Genomic DNA, 20,669 nt, shown 5'->3' with positions numbered 1-20,669 from the left:
CTTCTGTAGAAAAGTAACTAATAAATTTTAATAACATATCTAAACATGTGTATTTAACACATGACAATTTGTTGATTTTTGCACCAAACTAAAAACATAGTAAATGGTTGCCATACCAGCTTCTGAAATAATGAACAAAATGACTGTTTACTAAGGGTAGATAGTATTCAAGTACTCATTGTTAGAGGTATTTTTAATTCATTTATTTTTTATTTATTTAACAAAATTTATGCACTGCTTGATTGTAACAAGAACCTCTAAGCAGTTGTTTACATGTAATTTTGTTTAGGAGGATGTATTTTTTTTTACAATGTTGTCCAAAATGAAATTGGTTTTACAGTGCAATCCTGTACATATCTACACAGGGGAAAGACCCATTGGATTGAATATGACTAAAAGATAAATTACTAATAAATATTGATGGTACAATTTCAAATTCCATTCCATTAGAGGTTCACACATAGACAAAAATAGTTCTGAAGTCTAGAAATCAGGAATTTCTGACTGCACTATATATGGAAGAACAGCTGAATTAAACCATGTATTCACAGTCTAACTCCTTGAAGTCCTTCCATAAGGATATATAAATAAGCAAATGTAGGCATAGCACTAGCAAAAACAAAGTTCCCTAGATACTACAGAGGAACATGTCTAAGAACTTTGATACCACTTTAATTTCCACCTTAATCCGTTGATTAATTCAGTTTATATGAAATAAGAAAACAAGAGGTGAAAGAAAACCTTTGTTCCAAGACAGTAACATAAATGTAGATGAGTCTGTTTGGCATGTTACAACAGGAAGAAGGAAGCTGCTACCATTTCAAAGAAATGGGAAGTGGCAGTTCGTCAACCTCTCTGGAGCAGTTACAATAAAAAACCAAGTAGGTACTTTTATGCATGACACACGTCCTCATTGTGTCCCTTTCAAAGGGCTGAAGAGGCCCATCATTAATGCTGCCTTTGAATTAAGACTGGCTTTGACGAAACAGGTCCTCCAACCTGGCCTTACTGTGTCATCCTTGACAGAATCATCTTTTTTGCTTTGACAAGATAAAGCTCAAGTTGACAGGGATGTGTTTTCCACTGAAATGGAGTGCTTCTTAAAACAAATGTGTGGGTTTTTGTAATTAAATCTGAACAACTTCACACTTACTACTGCCTTAGGACCGGTTTATGCATACTGACAGGTGGTGCTTATTTTATTTCAATAGAAAATCTATATTTCTGGTTGAATGAAAAAGCTAGTAGTACTGTGTGCCACACAGAATATGAACAGGTATACTACAAGTCTCTGCACTATTTATGTTTTGTGTTGTATTAATACAGCAATGCCATGCAAAGCCATTTGAAAAATAAATGTTGTATACAGACAATTTCCAGGAAGATCTGCATAGTCATGCCCCTATTTGTTTCTTTAATACCACCACTGACCCTGGCAGACTAATCTTACTCTGAAGATTTTTTTATAGAAACTACCTCTGAAGGCAGTCTTACCCATTAGTATTCTGAATCAAGTTTACATCAGTGAATGATGACACTGCAGGGCAGCAGACAGCAAGTAGATTGTAATATATGCATAAGCATAGATTAGACATTTTACGATGAGGCTTGAAATAAAAATCTGAACCCTTGAATCTTAGACAAAAATGCAACAACAAAGCAGTGATGTGCCAACAAATGGCAACATGGTTTATATAAAATGTGGTAAACATTGATGTTTGCATTTTAGGAGTCTTATGGTCGTTATATTTATTTTCTTCTTTGTTTTATCAAGGGACAGAGTTGCTTCTCTAAGTTACCATGTACTGGATGGTCAAGATAGAGTAGCTGTGGTACAGATTGATGAGAGAGGCCTCCTTAATTCTAAATCCCTGATAGGACTGTCAACAATACAAGTGATTTCACAAGAGCCGTTTGGAATAAACCAGACCCTTACTGTCACTGTCAAGGTAGTATTTTTCTGTTCTTTTCAATAAGATTAGAATGCCATCAAATGAGAGACAGTAATTGCAACTTCAATTTTGGCTAGTGCAAAAGTAGCCATCAATTCTGTTTTAACAGAATGGTTAAGTACTTGTGTTATTCTGTAATAAATTCATTTGTTCATAAACTTGTTCATTTGGAAAATATTAAATATAATGGTGACCAAAATTAAGAAAATATGGGTGCACATGACTAATATTTGAACCTATTTTGCTGGATGCAGGTATACTAACTTTAAAAATAGATGGTGGGTGATATGGATACACACAGTGATACATTACACGCAACACAGATAATAAATGTGGTCCTTTAAGTAACATTTTGTTCAAGCTATAATAGGTAACTGTTCTTATGTCTGTTAAAGCCTTTGTCCTTGAAAGCTGCATATTTTTCATGAATATTGCTTCATCTTGATGAGCTTCTAAACTTATCATGCAGAATTGCAATCTACCAGATTTGAAAATGAACCAAAACATCAAACTGTGACCATTATTTTGCCCTAAGGTTGTATGAAATATCAATGCTGACCAGGATATAGTATTCCTAGGGCTGTATTTTCTCCCCACCCACCCTGGAAATATTCACAATTAGGAAAAAGCCCTGTATTTGCTTCTTTTCTCCTTCTACACAGATCACACAAAAGTGTCTGAACAAATGTATACATGCTGCAGCCATCAAAATAAGAATGTCTTGGGAATATTAAAATGTGTTGGAAACACTAAAATTGTGTGTAACATAGAGTTATGTAACAGCAAAGCTCTATATGCCCACTCCACCTGAGTCCAGTCAGCATTCTTTTTGTGTGTGTGTGAAGTTTGTATCAGCCTTTCCCAACCAGTGTGCCTCCAGATGTTGTTGGACTACAATTCCCATCTTTCCTGACCATTGGCAATGCTGGCTGAGGCTGATGGGAGTTGTGGTCCAACAACATCTGGAGGCACACTGGTTGGGAAAGGCTGGTTTGTATGCTCAAGAAACAGAAAGGTTCAGATAGGTCAATCATTGCTTCTTAGACTTCTTCGCTTTAGAATTATGAAAACTTTCTATTCAAATCTCCAGATAATGGAGCTTACCTAACTCACAAACATGGAATTGCCTATTATTACTTACTCATAATTGTTCTTTTCTGTGTATACGCACCCTTGTTCCCCACATTTTATTCTCAGACACAAGGTGTCTGCCACACCCCGTATTTTTATGCATAGCAGGCAAGGAAGCACATGTTTGTCATTTCTGTCAAAGCTGTAGAACCATCTACCTTGTTTCTTGCATCTGAACATCCTAATGTTTTACTACATCATAGACATGTTAAAAGCACTTAACAATTCTATTTTAGGCCTCAGTGGCCAACTGCACCACAGGTTCCGCTAATGTCAGTGAGAGGTAACCCAAGACAAAATAAGAGCCTGAGAAGGGCCATGGAATGAGAAAAGGAAGGGGAAACCGCACTCCAGTTGGAGGGAGTAGTTTCTAAGTAAGGTCTAGCGTCCTAGCCCCTTCTGTGTCTTCACCAAGGCTCCTTGTATGACTTCAGTACCCTTCAGCAGGATGGTAAGCAGCAGGTATCAAGACACAATTGTGAGGCTGCTTGGAGTCTTCTGATACAGGCTGCAGCAAGGAACACAGAACAGGCTCAGTCACCACAACAATCCCACTACTATAATTTTTTCTTTTCCCCCCCTATCCACTTGGTCTGCTGAGCTAGGTTTGCCTCTGAGGCAAGCCATGAAGCTGAAGCCATTCACTATAGATGCAGGCTGCAAAGAAGTGGGAGGTGCCTCCTAGTATTTCAGGGTCCACAGAGCCCTATAACTAGCCTGCCTTGTAAGGTGGGGCAGCCACATTTCTAGATGGGGCATTTGGAGAAGAGAGGTGCATAGCTCCAGCCAGTCTCCCCACCTCACTGGTGGAGAGGATGTGAGGGCCCAGCCAGGGGAAGGGAAAGGTAGTGACCTTCCCCCTCACTCCTCCTCCATCCAGAGAGTGTGTTAATTTATGTGAATGGAGTTTCCTCTGTTGAATTATGTCATCCTTTTTTAAGAGATCCCCAGGAATATGAGACTTGAAAGCTTGACTTTGCCTATAGCTACAATCCCCTTTCAACAGTGGTCTGTCCCTGTCCATGATTCTTCATGAACTGAACTACTTTAGTAAATACAGTGAGCTCCTGAGCTTGTCTTTGATGCTGCATTAGGTATCTCAGTTTTAGATTTTACCTGAAAAACAAACTTGTCCATGCTACAAGTTTAGGGAAGAACTGCGAGAAAATAAAATACTATAGGTTGTGTTTGTTAACTCCTCCTTGAGTGTCCCCCCTTCTAGTCCTGATCATGGCCTTTATATTTTCCTTCCTATTGAACAATCAAGAGAAAACTTTTTAACGGCCTACTATATAAAGGACTAACTAAGCAATTGGAAACTAATTGTGGAAAGCAATTGGATTTTTTTTAATTGGGTTTTGCTGGGTTTGTTTTTCTCTCCAGAACCCTGAAAAAGCCTCATGCTGAGCTGCACATATTGGGAAGATCAGAAATTAGGCAGCCAGCCAGCTAACTGTAGTGTACACAACAATATTTCTAGGGCTGTTTTTATCCTTTGTCATCAAGTAATCAAGAAAAAGAAGGAAAAAAATGCCACTATAATTGTGGGCATAATGAGTGCTTTAAAATAATAGAGTAGCCATTTTTTCAGATCACTTTAAGTTATCTCTTTATTTCACCCTTTAGCAATAAGCACCCAATCCTGTTCTACTCATAATAACTACAGAATAAACAAACTGTTACTTCTTACTGCAGCAAACAAATGCTCCTTTATTGCTGGCTGGGTAGCCAGCACAAATGAAAACGAAAAGCAGAGCAAAAGAAATTCCAAGGGGTGTAGTCTAACTCTAGCCCATAATACAGAGTTCTAATATTTAACTCTTCATGAGTCATGTTCATACAGACTGTGTTTTTTTTATAATAATTTTTATTCAAATTTTCATAAAACAAACAAAAAAAATAATAAAAAATAACACAATAGAAATGAAAATAAAAAACTTCCGATTTGTCACAGATCAGCTATAAGTATATAATATATATCAAACCTGTCCCTAAATACATACAAGATCACTTTTCTCTATAGTCTATCTTAATTAATCGTCAAATCCCATTATCATCATTTCATTTTTATCTTTCAACAAAAAGTCTAAGAGAGGCTTCCATTCCTTAAGAAATGTATCTGTCGATTTTTCTCTAAGTAAACATGTCAATTTATCTATCTCTACTAAGTCCATTAATTTCAATAGCCATTCTTCTGTTGTTGATTCCATTTTCCACTTTTGTGCATATAATATTTTCCCTATGAGTCCGGCCATCACAGCGGGTATTAGCTCCACCTATCGTGCGAAGGCAAGAATGTCTTTGAAGTCAAGACTAGGGGCGTCAGGCCCCTCCCACTCTCCAGTTCATTCTTGCCTTCGTACGAACAAGATTGAGATACTATAGCGTAGCATTTAGCTAAGTTTTTTCATATTTGTCTGTTTATTTGTTCTGACTGGGTGCGAACCTAGTGTTACTTGTGTGTCTCCCCAGTCCATCCTTTCCCTGTTTTTCTGTTTAACTTCATTTAAGTTTATTTCTACTTCTTTTGAGGGTTCCCTCAGAGACCGCGGCTGCGGTTCTCCATGTTTTTGTGTTTAGCCTTCCATTTACTTTTATTTCCCTTGCTTGTCTGAGGGTCCCCACAGAGACCGCGGCTGCGGTTCTCTACCTTTTTTGGCCGTTTTTGAGCCTTTCCCTCCCTGGCTTTGCCATCCATTGGGAGCTCGCGGCTTTGTCTCTCCCGTAGCGCTTTTCCTGCTCAAGCCGCGCTCTGTGGAGCTTTTGAAGGGACCGCGGCTGCGGTTCTCTTCCAGGCGGGAGCTTGTGGCTGCGACTCCCTGCCCTTTTTCCCAGACACCTAATTTCAGCCTGCCGCCTTAATTCAGCCTGCCGGGGTTCTGCCTCTCCGGAGCCTGTTGATACGGCTCCTTTTCTCCCTCTATCTCCGTAACTTTAATTTTCGCCGCGGAGAGCTCTGCAGCCGGCGGCGGCAGCGGCTTGCCTTCCTGCTGCCTCATCCGTCACAGGCTTCTCTCGGCAGTCTCCTTCTTGGGGTTTTTTAGAGCCGCAAGCGCGGCTATCGGCCTCACGGCTCCCCCTGCGAGACTGTGCTGGGCTACCCTTCCCCCAGTTCGTTACCAGACGGCCGCCATTGCTCCGTCTATCTCAGTCATTTTTAGATCATTTTTTCCCGCCCTTTTTTTTTTCCGGGCGCCATTTTTGTTGGATTCAAATTTGCCGCCTTTTTTGTTACCCCTTTATTAACCAACGGATACCTTCCCTGCAAGCTATCTGTCTGTGTGTTGTAGACAGACTTACACAGGGCTTCCTCACACACAAATTTACTATGACTGTATCATCAAGGCTGGAGTTTTAATACAGTGTCTGCCTTGTACTAAATTTGAATTATGTTCAGTATCATCAAGGCTGGAGCTTTAATATCAGTGGCTGACTTGTACTAAATCTGAATTATATTCAGTATTATCAAAGCTGGAGCTTTAATATCAGTGGCTGACTTGTACTAAATCTGAATTATATTCAGTATTATCAAAGCTGGAGCTTTAATATCAGTGGCTGACTTGTACTAAATCTGAATTATATTCAGTATTATCAAGGCTGGAGCTTTAATATCAGTGGCTGACTTGTACTAAATCTGAATTATATTCAGTATTATCAAGGCTGGAGCTGACTTGTACTAAATCTGAATTATATTCAGTATTATCAAGGCTGGAGCTTTAATATCAGTGGCTGACTTGTACTAAATTTGAATTATATTCAGTATCATCAAGGCTGGAGCTTTAATATCAGTGGCTGACTTGTACTAAATCTGAATTATATTCAGTATTATCAAGGCTGGAGCTTTAATATCAGTGGCTGACTTGTACTAAATCTGAATTATATTCAGTATTATCAAGGCTGGAGCTTTAATATCAGTGGCTGACTTGTACTAAATCTGAATTATATTCAGTATTATCAAGGCTGGAGCTTTAATATCAGTGGCTGACTTGTACTAAATTTGAATTATATTCAGTATCATCAAGGCTGGAGCTTTAATATCAGTGGCTGACTTGTACTAAATCTGAATTATATTCAGTACATCCTGCCCCCTCTGTGGCCGTGTACCATGCCTGAAATCCAGCCTACAGCACTAATCTGAACTATATGTTGTACATCCTGCCCCCTCTGTGGCCGTGTACCAAGCCTAAAATATAGCCTATATTATACAGCCTATATTATTCTAACGCTGATACCACAGTGCATCCTGCCCCCTCTGTGGCCGTGCACTTAGCCATCTGCCAGTGTATCCTACCCCTTCTGTGGTCGTACACTGTGCCAGTTCGGGTCTTTACATCCTGCCCCCTCTGTGGCCGTGTACTGCACCCAAGTTAATATAAGATGGCAGAACAGCCAGGCATGTCGCAATCAGCCAATATGATGCCAGATCAGCCAGGCATGTCACAAACAGCCCAGCTGCAACACTCTAAGGCGACTAAGCCTAAGCATGTTAAAGCAATGACTAAGACAAAACATCTTTCAAGCCATAGCAAACCAAAGCGGCCACGCTATGCCTCTGTGCCAACCCCCACCACTACCACAGCAACTCAGGCACACATAAGCGATATACTTCATTCCCCTGCTGCTTCCTCTGACGAGGAAGAGTTTGCTGGCTTCCACACTCAGCCTTCGCCTAACCAGCCTCCCTCTGTTTTACCGTCCCAAACATCTGCTCCAATAGCCACTCAGGCACAAACATCTACCACAACTGGGCTGCTGCCGTCCCCTGATTTCCTCTTCCAACTTCAAGCCATGCTGGCATTTTTCACCCAAATGCAGTCACCACCACAAGTTCCTGCCATACCCCAACTCAACATGGACCAACGTGCGTGTCATGAAGCTCATCCTTCCTGTTCACCTAACCCATTTGATGTAGCCAGAGGCAGATGTATTGATGAAGCCTCGTATGCGGAGGAGTCAACCTTCACTGACCACGTTGAAGGAGATGACTGGAGCGATTATTCAGATCATGAGGAGGATACATCGTATCACTTGTTTAATGCTTCAGACTATCAGTCCCTGGCACGCAGGGTAGTTAATACCCTTGGTCTCCAGACTGCGCCTTCAACTTCCTCCACCCCAGCCATCAAAGGGGCCAAGGTTCTCAAATCCCCTGCACCTACTGAACATTACATCCCGGTGCTGGACCCGATTGCCGAATTGGCCTCTGAAGAATGGGCTCACCCATTCCATTCTCGCCGCTTCAAAAACCTGGCTGACAGGTTTTACGCCCTAGCTCCGGACTTAGCCACCAAGTTAGACGTCCCTGGCATAGATGAACCAATAGCTCGCCTCGTTTCACGTTCTCTCTTGCCCAGGGAAGGGGAATCCCAACTAAATGACACTACTGAGCGACGAATAGATTTCGCCCTCCGCAAAAATCACGAGGCCACTGCCCTCTCCATGCGTGCCTCCGCTTCGGCCTCCATTTTCTCCAGCGCAGCTATGATGTGGCTGGATGATCTTCTAGAGGACACTAACCCTGATCCTGTCACCCTCAGAAGGTCACTGGTAAAGTTGTGTAAGACAGCAGCTTTTGTGCCCGATGCCACCTTGGACGCCACTCAATTGGGGGCACGAGCCATGACGGCTCAGATAGTCGCTCGACGGACCCTCTGGCTTCGCCACTGGCAAGCTGATTCAGCGGCCAGAATGAATCTGTCCAGGGCTCCTTACTCTGGATCGTTACTCTTCGGCGAGGAAGTTCTAAAGGCAGTGCTGGTTGATTCCAAAGACGCCCACAAACCGGTTCTGGCCACTGTCCAGAACATCGACCACAGGCCTTTCAGGCGATCTCCTTCCTTCCGTACTAACCAGCCTTTTCAAGGAACGCGGCCAGGAGGACGAGGCCGCAACTTCAGATCCTATGACCCCAATTCATTCAGGGGCTCCTGGAACCAACGCTTCCAGGGCAGAGACCTACGGCTGGCTTGTCAACTTCGACAAAAACCATCTCCAACCAACCCAATGCCTACTACATCTAGGGGCAATGTTGGACACCCTGCAGGCAATGGTATTCCTGGCTCCAGATCGCATCACTGCCATCACAAGCATCGCAAGGTCCCTGATGCAACAAACATCCGCAGACGTCATGCTTCTAGCCAGGGCGCTCGGAATGTTCATTTCTACAATCCATATTGTGCCATGGGCTCGAGCCCACACTCGGCATCTTCAATGGACTCTACTGCCCTTTCAACAGGACATTGCCAGCTCCAACCATCGCAAAGTTCGCTTGACCCCCGCGCTGCGCCTATCATTCCGCTGGTGGACGAGGTCCCAACACCTCTCCAAGGGCACGCCATTCAGAGAACCACGCAGAACTGTTGTAACCACAGATGCCAGCCTCATCGGCTGGGGAGCCCACTGCAACTCCCAGTACGTTCAGGGGGTTTGGTCCACCACAGAGCAGACTCAAAGCATCAACTGGCTGGAGCTAAAGGCTGTACATTTAGCTCTACTTCATTTTCAGTCTCTGTTCCCTTTGGACCATGTCCTCATTCGAACGGACAACACGTGTGTAAAATCACATTTGAACAGACAGGGGGGCACCAGGTCTCGTCCTCTGCAGGACCTAGCCTCCCTCATCTTTGTCTGGGCAGAACATCATCTACAATCCCTGAAAGCAGAACATCTCAGAGGGATTTGGAATGTGACAGCAAACTGGCTCAGCAGACAACAGGTTTTTCCGGGGGAATGGAATCTTCACCCAGCCATTTTCCATCGTCTTCAGAGTTGGTTCAGCGAATTCTCAATCGACCTGTTTGCCTCCAGTCGCAATTGCCAGCTTCCCAGGTACTTTGCCCGATACCTGGATTCAACAACGGAAGCAATGGATGCTCTGACAATACCGTGGCCAGACGGTCTCTTGTACGCCTTTCCTCCCATACCATTGTTAGCCAAAACCTTGAGGAAGGCGCGAACCGAGAGGGCACAGCTGGTTCTGATAGCACCATTTTGGCCACGCCGACCGTGGTTCTCAGATCTTCTGGCAATGTCAATGATGGATCCTTGGACACTTCCAGTCAGGCCAGACCTTCTATCCCAGGGTCCAGTATGGCACCAGGACCCTACTTGGCTCAATCTAACAGCGTGGCGTTTGAACGGGGACATTTGAGGTCAGCTGGCCTGTCTGACGCTGTGATTGATATTATTTTGGCCTCGAGAAGACCATCTACCACTCGTATTTATCAACATACTTGGGTGGCTTTCTCCAAGTGGTGCCAGTTCCACCACCACGATCCATCCCAGGCCACCATGCAACAGGTGCTGCAATATCTCCATAGCGGCTTCATGATGGGACTTAGACCCAACACTCTACGTCGACATGCGTCCACTCTGTCGTCCATTCTCTCAGTGTCCTCTCCTGGAGCTCCTATTTCCTCACATCCGTTCATCAAACGTTTTTTGAGGGGAGTCGCCCTACGCTCTCCGGCTGTTGTCCATCGGTTTCCCTCATGGAGTTTGCCGAAAGTTCTGCAGGCTTTGCAACGCCCTCCGTTTGAACCCATCAGGACTGTGCCCCTACGTATGCTGTCCTTCAAGGTCTTGTTCCTGATCGCAATCACATCTGCCAGACGCGTTTCGGAGTTGGGCGCATTGTCTTCTGCTCAACACCTCTGCGTCTTCCATAAGGACTCTGTTGTGCTGAAGACTGATCCTTCCTTCCGTCCCAAGGTTGATTCGGTTTTTCATTGCAACCAGGACATTGTTTTGCCTTCCTTTTGCCCGAATCCTACCCATCCTCTCGAGAAGTCTTGGCATTCGTTAGATGTCCGGAGGGCTCTCAAGACCTACCTGTCTAGGACCCAAGAGATTCGACGAACGGAGTCTCTGTTTGTATCCTTTCATCCAAGGTCTATGGGACATAAAGTATCCAATTCTACCTTATCCCGTTGGTTAAGGGCATGTATTACTTTAGCATATGAGTCTCTGAAGCTGTCAGTTCCAGCTAGTATAACGGCTCATTCTACCAGGTCAGCTGCCACTTCGGCTGCTTTTGCCACTAATGCTCCTGTTGCCGATATTTGTAGGGCTGCAGTCTGGTCTACCCCACACTCGTTTATAAGGCATTATAAAATTGATCGCTATGCCTCTGCTGACGCTTCTTTTGGCAGACGAGTGTTGCAACAGGTTCTTAATGACAATTAACATGTGGGTGGTCCCTCCCTGTATGGGCTGCTCTGGTACATCCCGCTGTGATGGCCGGACTCAGGGAAAATGGACCATTGGTCTCACCTGAAGGGTGATTTTCCTATGAGTACAGACATCACGACCCTCCCAGTTGGAGGATGACTATATATTTTCTAATGTGTTATATATTACTGTTACGCTATTATATTTAAATTTAAGAGTGAAGTCAAGACTTCTAGTTCTGTTATACCGCTATGTTGGAGTCATGTTACTATGCATGGTACTATTGTGTTATTTTCCTGCTGCCAGGCCTGTTGGCCTTGTTCTTGTATTTTTAGATATTTCTCCTTAGACTCGCTGCGAATGAACTGGAGAGTGGGAGGGGCCTGACGCCCCTAGTCTTGACTTCAAAGACATTCTTGCCTTCGCACGATAGGTGAAGCTAATACCCGCTGTGATGTCCGTACTCATAGGAAAATCACCCTTCAGGTGAGACCAATGGTCCAATCTTGCTGCCGTAATCATATATAATATTCTTCCATATTTCTTTTCTATTTGTTTATCCATAAAAACGAATAAAAAAATTCTGGCTTTGACTGAATATTTATCTTTAAGATTTTTTGCATCATCCTACCTATTTGTGCCCAAAATAATTTTGCCTGTTTACACAACCACCACATATGATAAAATGATCCTTCTTGTTGTTTACATTTCCAACAAACAGAAACGTTACTATACATTTTTGACAACTCTTCTGGAGTCATGTACCAACGGTACATCATTTTATAGAAATTTTCTTTAAGATTATAGCATAATGTAAATCTCAAGCCTTTTTTCCACATATTTTCCCATTGATCCATTTGTATATTATAACCAAAATTTTTGCCCACTTTACCATACACTCTTTTACTTGTTCTTCTTCCATATCCATTTTCAGCAAGAGTTTATACATTTTTGCAATTATACTTTCATCATTTGTACACAAACCTATTTCAAAATCAGATTTACTTATTTCAAACCCATACATTTTCTTATCCATTTGATATCTTTCTAACAATTGTAAATAGGCAAACCATTGAGAACTATATCCCTCCTTTATCAGTTGCTCTCTCTCTTTCATTATATATTCTCCATGTACATTTTCTAATAGTTCTTGATAAGTTAACCATTTCTCTTTTCCAGCCATTTCTCTTCTGTAAAACGCTTCTTGACTTGAGACACATAATGGTATTTTCGAATAAAACCTTGGTTTATATCTATTCCATATTTTCAACAGAGAGCGTCTTATAAAATGATTATTAAAATCCACATTAACTTTTACTTTATCATACCATAGATATCCATGCCATCCCCACTTCAGGTTATGGCCCTCCAGATCCAGTAGTCTTTTATTCCTCAATAAAAACCATTCCTTTATCCAGACTAAACAACAAGCAGCATAATAAAGTCTCAAATTTGGTAATCCGAGTCCTCCTCTTTCTTTGGCATCTTGTAATAATTTAAATTTAACTCTTGGTTTTTTTCCCTGCCACAGACTGTTTTTTTTTTTTTCCAGGATCACTTAGGTAATTATATGGTGATTGTGATCATGAAAAATCCACCTTCAGTCAGGGAGTCTTGAGTGAGCAGACTTTTGGGGGCTGTTCCAGATGAAGCTTTTGTTATGCACTCTTCCTGCCTTATTCACTGAAATTTTCAGAGGGTCCCATTCTTAAATTGCTCCTGTCCTTAAAACAATCATCATTTTTTAAATGGAGGTTGTCATTGTCTGTCATGTCACAAATTAAAAAGCCACTTTCCCCAAAAAATGCTAGGAGGGGCAAAGCACAGCTTTAGTAGGGGGCTCCCCCATTTGCCTCCCCACCCCTCTGTCTACAGGCTTGGTTCCACATAGTGAGCCATGGAGCAGCAGGTCAGTATATCTGCCTGTGCTGTAAAGCATGTTCAGACTCCAGACTAGCCCTACACTGTAGTTGACAATTGGGCCCTTTTAGGCTGGAAGGACTATGAAAGGCTTTCTGTTTGAACTCAGGCCACACCTGAGCAACGAGCTCTTCCTAAGTCTGGGCAGCTTTCACACTTCATGGTGTATTGCTCAGCTCTGATTGCCTGGCTCATTGAGGACAGCTGCCTAATGGCTTAGCTCTCACATGTTTTAATTGTTTTTAAATGTTTTAAATAGTTTTTTATTTTTTATTTTTAAAATATTATTGTTTTAACATTTTGGTGTTTGCTGCCCTGGGCTTCTTTGGGAGAAAGGGTGGGGTAGAATTTTAAATAATAATAATAACTATAGTCCAACCTCTAGCCAAGCATTGAATCTGCCTCCTAGGGTACAGAGAGACATCTCCCATGTCCACAACATTGGATGGCAGAAAGTAGGGAGAACGTAACTCCCAAAAGTGTCTTGGGGCATGCTAATGCACTGCAGGAAAAATAGCTAGTGTTCCCACTAGAATTTAATTAATTAAAGGCTTATAGTGCCTTTTTATTCATCACTGCTCTGGGCATAACGTCTTCTATAGGCCTCCTATGGGCAAAGGGTAATTCTGTGACTCTGCATTCTGGCTCATTGAATGAGCTAATTGCACCTGATGTGAAGACATAGCAGAAATCCCCCTTTTTTAAGTATCAACTTTCAAGACAAAAAGGTCTCTCGAGGTGGTTCATAACTAAAATAATAAAACAATAAAAAGCATAAAATAAATTATTAAAACAGCATAAAAACAGTTACATAGTTACAGAAAAACCAGTGACAACTACAGCAAGATATAAATTGGCATTCTTGTTCAGTTAGAAGCAGAATGAACATCTAGAGATGTTTAAAAACAGTCAGGGAGGGAATCAAATTCATTTCCCATGAAAGGCAATTCCATCATGATGGGCCACTACTGAAAAGGTGGGTCTTATTGGTGGATCCTTGGGCAGGGGTTCTGTGACTGATCTTAAGGCCTGGGCAGGTTGATACAGGTGTAGGTGATTCTTCAAATAACTTCCACAAAATGTTAAGGGCTTTAAAGCAGGGATGAGGAACCTGTGGCCATCCAGATAATGATGATGATGATTAGCTGTTGGGTTCCAACAACTCCAGCCAGCATGACCCGAGTGATCAAGGAAGATGGGAGTTAATTGCCCAACAATATTTAATCAGCCACAGGTTCCCGACCCTGCTTTGAAAGTTAGGGGTTTGCTTACTAACACTTGAAATTGGTCCTGGAAACATACTGGCAAACCTACCTACCCATAGGGGAACCTGCCTGCCCAAAGAGGAATTTGTTGCTTCTCTACATGAATCATAGCTGTAGACTCAGCTCCTTTCAATCAGTATGTAAGGTCTGTTCAGTAAGTCATGCAGCAGCAGCAGGAAGGGGTCTCCTAAAGGTGACAATTCTTACTCAAAGAGGAAAGTTCATTTCTGATTTTAATTCAGAAAATATGTCCCTCAGCATCAGAACTTTGGAAAACACTTGTGCAGAATAATATTTAGAGATAACACAGAGAACAAAATGTTACATCACAGATTGGCAAGAGGCATTATTAAATGGTCTAAAACCTGCATATTTGTTTATTTTAAAAAAACATATAGTATCAGACTAGTCACTTGTTCAAAAGAGTTAAATGTAAAACCAACTTGAAAATGTTCTCAGAAATTGTGTTTCACTGGCTATCTGAGGCAAAGAATATATGTACTGATTGTTCAGTTTGTAATATCCACTAAAAGAAAGGAGAGTTGTATATACCAATATTTTAAGCCACATCTTGCTGCCTCTAAGAATGCTGCAAGCTTTGGGCCAAGCCCACCCCTTCCTTTTAGGGTACATGTGCATTTTGTAGTAAAACATAGAACTATTTGGGAAGAAAAAGAGAAGGACCTTGTGACAAGGTAGACTTGGAGGGAATATTGACTTTTTTTGTGTGCGCACACACTTGTTTCCTTTGCTTATTTTTCAGAGCAGTATCAAAGAAAATGTTTTTTCCTTTCACCCTTCTTGAAAGTTAGCCTAAATAAGCAGGTTTGCCTTCATTAATTAACAACAAAAATGTGGTCTCATGATAAACCCTTTGTAAATTCATTGAGCCTGTGGCTGCCTCTGAGATGAGCTCTGTCTCAGAGGAAGCTTTTTTCAGTTTAAAATCAGTCAAAAGGGAACTTTGACTGGTGTAAATGTTCTCCCAGGCAAGGGTGAACCGAAGTTTATCCACAGAAACTTCGTTAGGCTGTCGGTGGCTGGAATCGATCAGGAATTCCCTGGGAAAGGAGGGCATACCTGGCAGCCGAGGACGGAGTTAGGACTTCCAGCAAGCTGGGCTGAAAAAAGTGAGACGTTTTTTCTTTTAAACGATCCACAACGGGCGAGCTTCCTTCTGTCTAATCTTATCATTTGGCTTAAATTACTACAGTAAAAGAGATTTGTTTAAGAATCAGAAATCAAGATACCTGGGCGAGTTACACTTCTCTCTTTTATACAAGGAATTAAGGAGGAGGAAAGAAAATTTAAAAAGCTTATCTTATTTTTTATGGCAAAAAGCTGGCCTGAATTTGGAAACTATAAAGATTAAAACGGATGAGGGGCAATTTACCCGAAGAGAAAATCTGATCTAGATGATTATTTGATTGATATATGTCTGGGACTACTTTTTCTTGGACTACTTTCTTTAGACGAATCTGCTGTTTGTGTATGTTACTAATTGTTCGGTGTTGTGAACCAAATTTGTTTTGCATTCTTGGATGTGCGGGAGATAAGAACTGTGCTGGCCAGATGATGTCAACAGGCCTGGAATATTAACCCCCTCATTGCTGGAAAAAGATGCAAATTACTCTTTGCTTGCGAATTGTGGCTATATTGGAAATTTGAAGGGTTTTTTCTTCGGCTTTAAGAATGACAATCAAAGAAGTGGCAGAGACCCTGGATGTATCCCTGGAAGGGTTTTCCCCTCTGGATATGTTTCAGAAGATAATGGATGAGATTAAGATAACGAAACAAGAACTGGGACAGAGTAGACAAGAGATGGCAACTGAATTTGGTAAAGTGAAACAGGAGTTGAAAGAAATAAAGGATTATATGAGAAAAGGAGCAGATGGACAAGCAATAGAAGATGAAAAAGAAATTAAAGGGAAGGAGGAAATTCTGGAGATTGGATCAGATATATCAAGTGTGGAACTGGAAAAATATTTGGAGTTTGTGGATCCTGGCGATAAAGATTACTGTTTGGAATTCGGCGTTGTCCCTGGAGAAATTGATGAAGATATCAGAGATAAAGTTATCAATGCTTCGATGGAATTTCTGGACTGGAATGATTTGATGGAACTTGAAAAAGAGAAAATTTATAGAATTAATTCCAGATATGTGACAATGGAAAAACTCTCAAGAGATGTGCTAGTGCATTTCGTAAAAAAGAGGAACAGAGATATGACTTTACAACAATATTTCAGCAACACATTCAGAATTGACGGCAAGGAAAAATTTGTGATGAAGGAAATTCCCATCAGACTCTTACTATATGACTATGACTATGACAGCAAGATTATTATGGGTGCAAGGATGGAAGTTGGAAGATGGAATTAATACTGATAATGGAAAAATGGCTATTGAAATTACTGGACCTAGCAGACTTGATGAGATGGATTAATTGACATGTTTATTTGGAGAAAAATCGATGGATATATTTCTCAAGGAGTGGAAACCTCTCTTTGACTTTTTGCGGAAAAAATAAAGTGATGTTAATGAGATTTGATGATTAATTAAGATAACTACTGGAGGAAAGTGATTTTGTAATATATTAAGAGACAGGTTTGTCATATATCATAGACCTATAACTGATCTGCGACAAATCGGAAGTCAACATTTTATTTTATTGTTTAATCTGTTTCTTTTTTGTTTTGTTTTGTTTTGTGTTTGAAAATTTGAATAAAATTAATGATAAAAAAAAATTCATTCACAGTTCCACTAGAATAGTAATATCCCAGCCCTCCATCCAGTGATATATATGTATGGGTGTGTGCGCATATATATTACCTATACATATATATTATTCAAAATTCCAAAAGTGTTAAGAGTGCAGTAAGGGTTCAAGGTCAATATATAAAAGGGTTTGAGTACTTATAAGCAATTTGGGCAATAGGAAAAATGATTTCACATTCTGTTTTGTACTGTTCATATCATACAGGTGGCTCCCATTTCCTACATGAGAATATCCATGAAGCCAATTTTCCACACACAAAACCATCCGACATTATTGGCATTACCTTTGGGTCTGACTTTGACCTTGACCATCTGCTTCCATGACAGCTTTGGAGATACTTTCCATTCACAAAATTCTGTGCTTGGCTTTGCAATCAACAGGTAATTGTCAACACCATTAACTTGATTTTATAGGAGTAATAAATAGATGAGTATGTGAGCTGATTCAAGGTACTGGGACCTCAGAAACTGATGGCCACATTGGGCTATTTGTTTAAACATTCTCAATTAACAGATTGAAAAACTGAAAAGTGCAGTTTAAAGCTGATACACTGGTTTGGTATGATCCTACAAGATTGCCAGCTTGAAAAGTGATCAGTGCACTCTGTTCATGTCCATGTAATCACTCCAAGGTTTGGCTGACAAAACAGTGCATTGGAAGGCACTGCTTAACTTAGGTGCTTAGAAGTTCTAAAAAAAAGTTTTTAATCCACTCCAACCAAATCAGTGCCTTGAAACCACATCTTTTCCCAGTTGGATTAAATAGTAATCCTAAAGACTTTTACTTGCAATAAATCCCATTTGTTCACAGAACATTGAAGTAAATCTACTGAGGATCAGATGTTAGTCATTTATAAATGGCCCTGTCAGTTGCTCATGATTTATAAATAGCAGGTATCTGATACTAAGTACATTTACTTGGAAGTCCTGCAGAATGAACTGTATATTGGCATTAACGGCCATCCTAAAGATTGGCATTTTGGGAATGTAGTGGTCAACACAACTTTCTGTACCATGTGAGTGATGTGGCCATCTTAATCTGCAGTATTTTGACTTTCCTGTTCCCACGGCATTCAGAGATACAATAAAATATTTGCTTTTCCTTGGGTACAAGGTTTTATTATTTAGTTCTTTCTGTTTACAGAGATGATTTTATACAGGTAGGGAAAGGAGTCTCCAACAACACGTTAATAATCCGAACAATGAATGTAGGACTAAGCTTGCTTAAAGTTTGGGATGCAGAGAACAGCATCATTGCAGATTATGTGCCTCTTCCTGTGCAAAATGCCATCTATCCTGAGCTCAGAGATATTATCAAAGGCGATGTCATTTGTTTCACTACCTCACTAGTAAACCAAGAAGGTAAGAAATCATAAAATGGTATTTGGCATTAATTGAGAATTGTGAGAATAAAAGAATTACAGCAACGTTAAATTGCCATGGAAACTGTATAGTTGTATGTGTGACACATTTTCATAACAACCACACATTATGTTGTTCACAATCAAATGTCAGTCCCTATTCTTGCTAATGAGATGAACCGATTTAACTGAATGGTTGTCATTTCTTTGTTGTTGTTGTTATGTGCCTACAAGTCGATTATGACTCATGGTGACCCTATGAATCAGTGACCTCCAAGAGCATCTGTCATGAACCACCCTGTTCAGATCTTGTACGTTCAGGTCTGTGGCTTCCTTTATGGAATCAATCCAACTCTTGTTTGGCCTTCCTCTTTTTCTACTGGTTTTCCCAGCATTATTGTCTTTTCTAGTGAATCATGTCTTCTCATTATGTGTCCAAAGTATGATAACCTCAGTTTCATCATTTTAGCTTCTAGTGATAGTTCTGGTTTAATTTGTTCTAACACCCAATTTATTTATCTTTTCGCAGTCCATGGTATGCACAAAGCTCTCCTGCAACACCATATTTCAAATGAGTTGATTTTTCTCTTATCCGCTTTTTTCACTGTCCAACGTTCACATCCATACATAGAAAACGGGAATACTATGGTCTGAATGATCCTGACTTTAGTGTTCAGTGATACATCTTTGCATTTGAGGACCTTTTCTAGTTCTCTCATAGCTGCCCTCCCCAGGCCTAGGCTTCTTCTGATTTCTTGACTATTGTCTCCATTTTGGTTAATGACTGTGCCGCGGTATTGATAATCCTTGACAAGTTCAATATCCTCAGTGTCAACTTCAAAGTTACATAAATCTTCTGTTATCATTACTTTAGTCTTTTTCATGTTCAACTGTAGTCCTGCTTTTGTGCTTTCCTCTTTAACTTTCATCAGCATTCATTTCAAATCATTACTGGTTTCTGCTAGTAGTATGGTATCGTCTGCATATCTTAAATTATTGATATTTCTCCCTCCAATTTTCACATCTCCTTCATCTGGGTCCAATCCCACTTTCAGTATGATATGTTCTGCGTATAGATTAAACAAATAGAGTGATAAAATACACCCCTGTCTCACACCCTTTCCGATGGGGAGCCAATCGGTTTCTCCATATTCTGTCCTTACGTAGCCTCTTGTCGAGAGTATAGGTTGTACATCAGAACAATCAGATGCTGTGGCGCCCCCATTTCTTTTAAAGCATTCCACAGTTTTTCATGATCTACACAGTCAAAGGCTTTGCTGTAATCTATAAAGCACAGGTTGATTTTCTTCTAAAATTCCTTGGTCTGTTCCATTATGCAACATATGTTTGCAATATGATCTCTGGTGACTCGTCCCTTTCTAAATCCTGCTTCGACGCCTGGCATTTCTTCCTCCATATATGATAAGAGCCTTTGTTGTAGAATCTTGAGCATTACTTTACTTGTATGGGATATTAAGGCAATAGTTTGATAATTACTGCATTCCCTGGGATCCCCTTTCTTTGGAATGGGATGTATATTGTACGCTTCCAGTCTGTGGGCCATTGTTTAGTTTTCCATATTTCTTGACAAATTTTTGTCAAAATTTGGACAGATTCAGTCTCTGTAGCTAAAAACTTAATAGAATTGAATTTTGCTATATGTAAAAATAGTGACCAGTTTTTATGCTAAGTAGGTGATGAGCCAGACCATATGATTTGAGGGAAATTACATCAGAGAACCAAACTGGTGGTAGTCTGTATTTTATTTAAGTTATTTTTAATAGATTTTCATGGATGCACAGATTTCAGAGGATGAGTTAAAGCTAATGTGGTGCTGCTATTGGTATGGGCCTGCCAGACTGCAAGCCCAGGAAGACAGGCTACATGCAGTGCTTTGGGACTGACCAGGCAATGCACAAATGAAAATGGGGCCAGCTAAAATGTGCAAAACAATGCCACTATAGTAGGAAAAAAACTACGGGTGCATGTACAGTAAAAGTTGATAGTGCACCCATAGCAGCTTTTATTTGCCTAGGCAGAGAGAAAGTGGGCAGACTAGTTTAAAATGTGCTGGTAGCCATTTTACCAATGGCCAT

The 20,669-nt window shown here is 40.9% G+C and overlaps 1 protein-coding gene across 2 annotated transcripts in view; it reads left to right on the top strand.

Annotated features, from left to right (window-relative positions):
• The window catches only part of NUP210 (nucleoporin 210), a 158,452-nt gene that overhangs the window by 122,132 nt on the left and 15,651 nt on the right, over window positions 1-20,669 (top strand). For both annotated transcript variants that reach the window (XM_061618161.1, XM_061618162.1), the window contains exons 30-32: window positions 1,775-1,949; window positions 17,418-17,593; window positions 18,357-18,574. In XM_061618161.1, coding sequence (XP_061474145.1) covers window positions 1,775-1,949; window positions 17,418-17,593; window positions 18,357-18,574 — 569 coding nt within the window. The remainder of the gene's footprint in view (window positions 1-1,774; window positions 1,950-17,417; window positions 17,594-18,356; window positions 18,575-20,669) is intronic.

The sequence above is a fragment of the Rhineura floridana genome, chromosome 3 (genome assembly GCF_030035675.1).
Source record: "Rhineura floridana isolate rRhiFlo1 chromosome 3, rRhiFlo1.hap2, whole genome shotgun sequence".
In the NCBI taxonomy this organism is placed as follows: domain Eukaryota; kingdom Metazoa; phylum Chordata; class Lepidosauria; order Squamata; family Rhineuridae; genus Rhineura; species Rhineura floridana.
The sequence above is the reverse complement of the archived record's forward strand: the minus strand, read 5'-3'. Positions and strand labels throughout refer to the sequence as shown.